The sequence below is a fragment of the Bos mutus genome, chromosome 7 (genome assembly GCF_027580195.1).
Source record: "Bos mutus isolate GX-2022 chromosome 7, NWIPB_WYAK_1.1, whole genome shotgun sequence".
NCBI classification, from domain to species: Eukaryota; Metazoa; Chordata; class Mammalia; order Artiodactyla; family Bovidae; genus Bos; species Bos mutus.
The window spans coordinates 81,377,925-81,379,943 of NC_091623.1; the positions used below are offsets into that span (position 1 = coordinate 81,377,925).

The following is a 2,019-nucleotide window of genomic DNA, read 5'->3' on the forward strand; positions in this document are numbered from 1 at the left end:
TAAAAAATCAATTTATTTTGGTGAAAAATAGTTGCAAAGAAATGGACAATTGGATACCAAGGCAGACATCTTGTGAAGTGAAAGAATTTAACTCATGATTTTTTTTCCAAGTCTCATTTTTTCTGTTATAGATCAATTTTTCTTAAGGAAATACCCAAGCTTCCTTTTAAGCAGTTCTCATTTCCTAATCATTCATTGTCTTCCAGGAATAACAGGAGTCATGGAAAATGCAAGTGACACCACAGGAATAAATTTCATTCTTCTAGGACTTTTTGACTACACACAGACCCATCTGTTCCTCTTTGCCATGGTGCTCATGGCCTTCCTCACGTCTCTGATGGGCAACACCTTCATGATCATGCTCATTCAGGTGGATCCCCAGCTGCACACTCCCATGTACTTCCTGCTTAGCCAGCTCTCCCTTATGGACATGATGCTGGTTCTCACTATTGTCCCCAAAATGGCAGCCAACTACCTGATGCACAACAGGTCTATCTCTCCTGCTGGCTGTGGTACTCAAATCTTCCTGTTTCTCACTCTGGGAGGGGGCGAGTGCTTCCTCTTAGCCGCCATGGCCTATGACCGCTATGTGGCCATATGTCACCCCTTGAGATACCTGATCCTCATGAATCAGAAACTCTGTTTGCAAATGACAGCAGGCTCCTGGCTTTTGGGAGGGGTGGATGGGCTGATGCAGGCTGGTGCCACTCTGAGCTTTCCTTACTGCCACTCTCGGGAAGTCAATCACTTCTTTTGTGAGGCACCATCGCTTGTTCACCTTGCCTGTGCTGACACCATGATTTATGAGTTTTTCATGTACGTCTGTTGCGTCCTAATGCTCTTGATTCCACTGTCTCTCATTCTGGCTTCCTACAGTCTCATCTTGGCTGCTGTGCTCCATATGCAGTCCACTGCAGCCAGGAAGAAAGCCTTTGCGACCTGTTCCTCCCATCTGGCCGTCGTGGGGCTCTTCTATGGCACTCTCATGTTTATCTACATGCGGCCCAAATCCTACCATTCAGGGGCGCATGACAAGGTGGTTTCTGCTTTCTACACCATCTTCACCCCTGTGTTGAACCCCCTTATATACAGTGTGAGGAATAAAGATGTCAAGGGGGCTTTGAGAAAGTGGCTAGTAAAGCATTTTCGATGGTCTCAATAGTGATCATTATTCTCCAAAATGGCATTATTAGATTTAGGTTATGAAATACAGTTTGTATCAACATATTTTCTCTCTCTTTCCCAGTTTGCATTGATTTTTACAAATTATTTCTTTTATATTTGATAAATTAATTAAAAATGACATTTGTCATATTTTTACACCTTATCATATTTTCTTCTGAACTTTGGACCTCAGCAATAAGATTGAGGCACTATAATACAAGATATGTTAAATATCAACCATGTAATTTGTATTTTGGTATATTCAATAAAAATTCTTAATTATTATGGACATGAATTATTTTAAAAGTGCATAATTATTTTGAAGAAAGTACTGTAGAACTAAATTCATATACTTTTGATAAATTTCAAATGAGCAAATAATTATATATATGAAAGTTGCAAGAAATATTCATCAAAATGTTTTCAGGGGAATTATTATTCCTGATTATGTTATTAAAAACATCTTTAGATAAAGAGATTAGGCTATGTACATTGAGGGATTGTCAATATATGAAGTAACTATGAAGAAGTCAACATCTTTATTTGAAAAACAGAAAAACTATTAAAGTAATATGTGATTAAATTTATCACATAAATTAACATAGATAATACCCATCACTTCATGGGAAATAGATGGGGAAACAGTGGAAACAGTGTCAGACTTTATTTTTGGGGGGTCTCCAAAATCACCACAGATGGTGATTGCAGCCATGAAATTAAAAGACACTTACTCCTTGGAAGAAAAGTTATGACCAATCTAGATAGCATATTGAAAAGCAGAGACATTACTTTGCCAACAAAGGTCCATCTAGCCAAGGCTATGGTTTTTCCAGTGGTCATGTATGGATGTGAGAG

General features: G+C 38.6%; 1 protein-coding gene across 1 annotated transcript; it reads left to right on the plus strand.

Annotated features, from left to right (window-relative positions):
• Positions 1 to 220: 220 nt before the first annotated feature.
• On the plus strand, positions 221 to 1,162 carry LOC102275596 (olfactory receptor 2T33). The gene has a single exon (XM_005910776.2). The coding sequence runs from the start codon at positions 221 to 223 to the stop codon at positions 1,160 to 1,162; it is 942 nt and encodes a 313-aa protein (XP_005910838.1).
• The last annotated feature ends 857 nt before the right edge of the window (positions 1,163 to 2,019 follow it).

What these genes read in the sequence shown, in the direction of transcription:
- LOC102275596 (XM_005910776.2), top strand. Translation starts at nt 221, where the DNA reads ATGGAAAATGCAAGTGACACCACAGGAATAAATTTCATTCTTCTAGGA.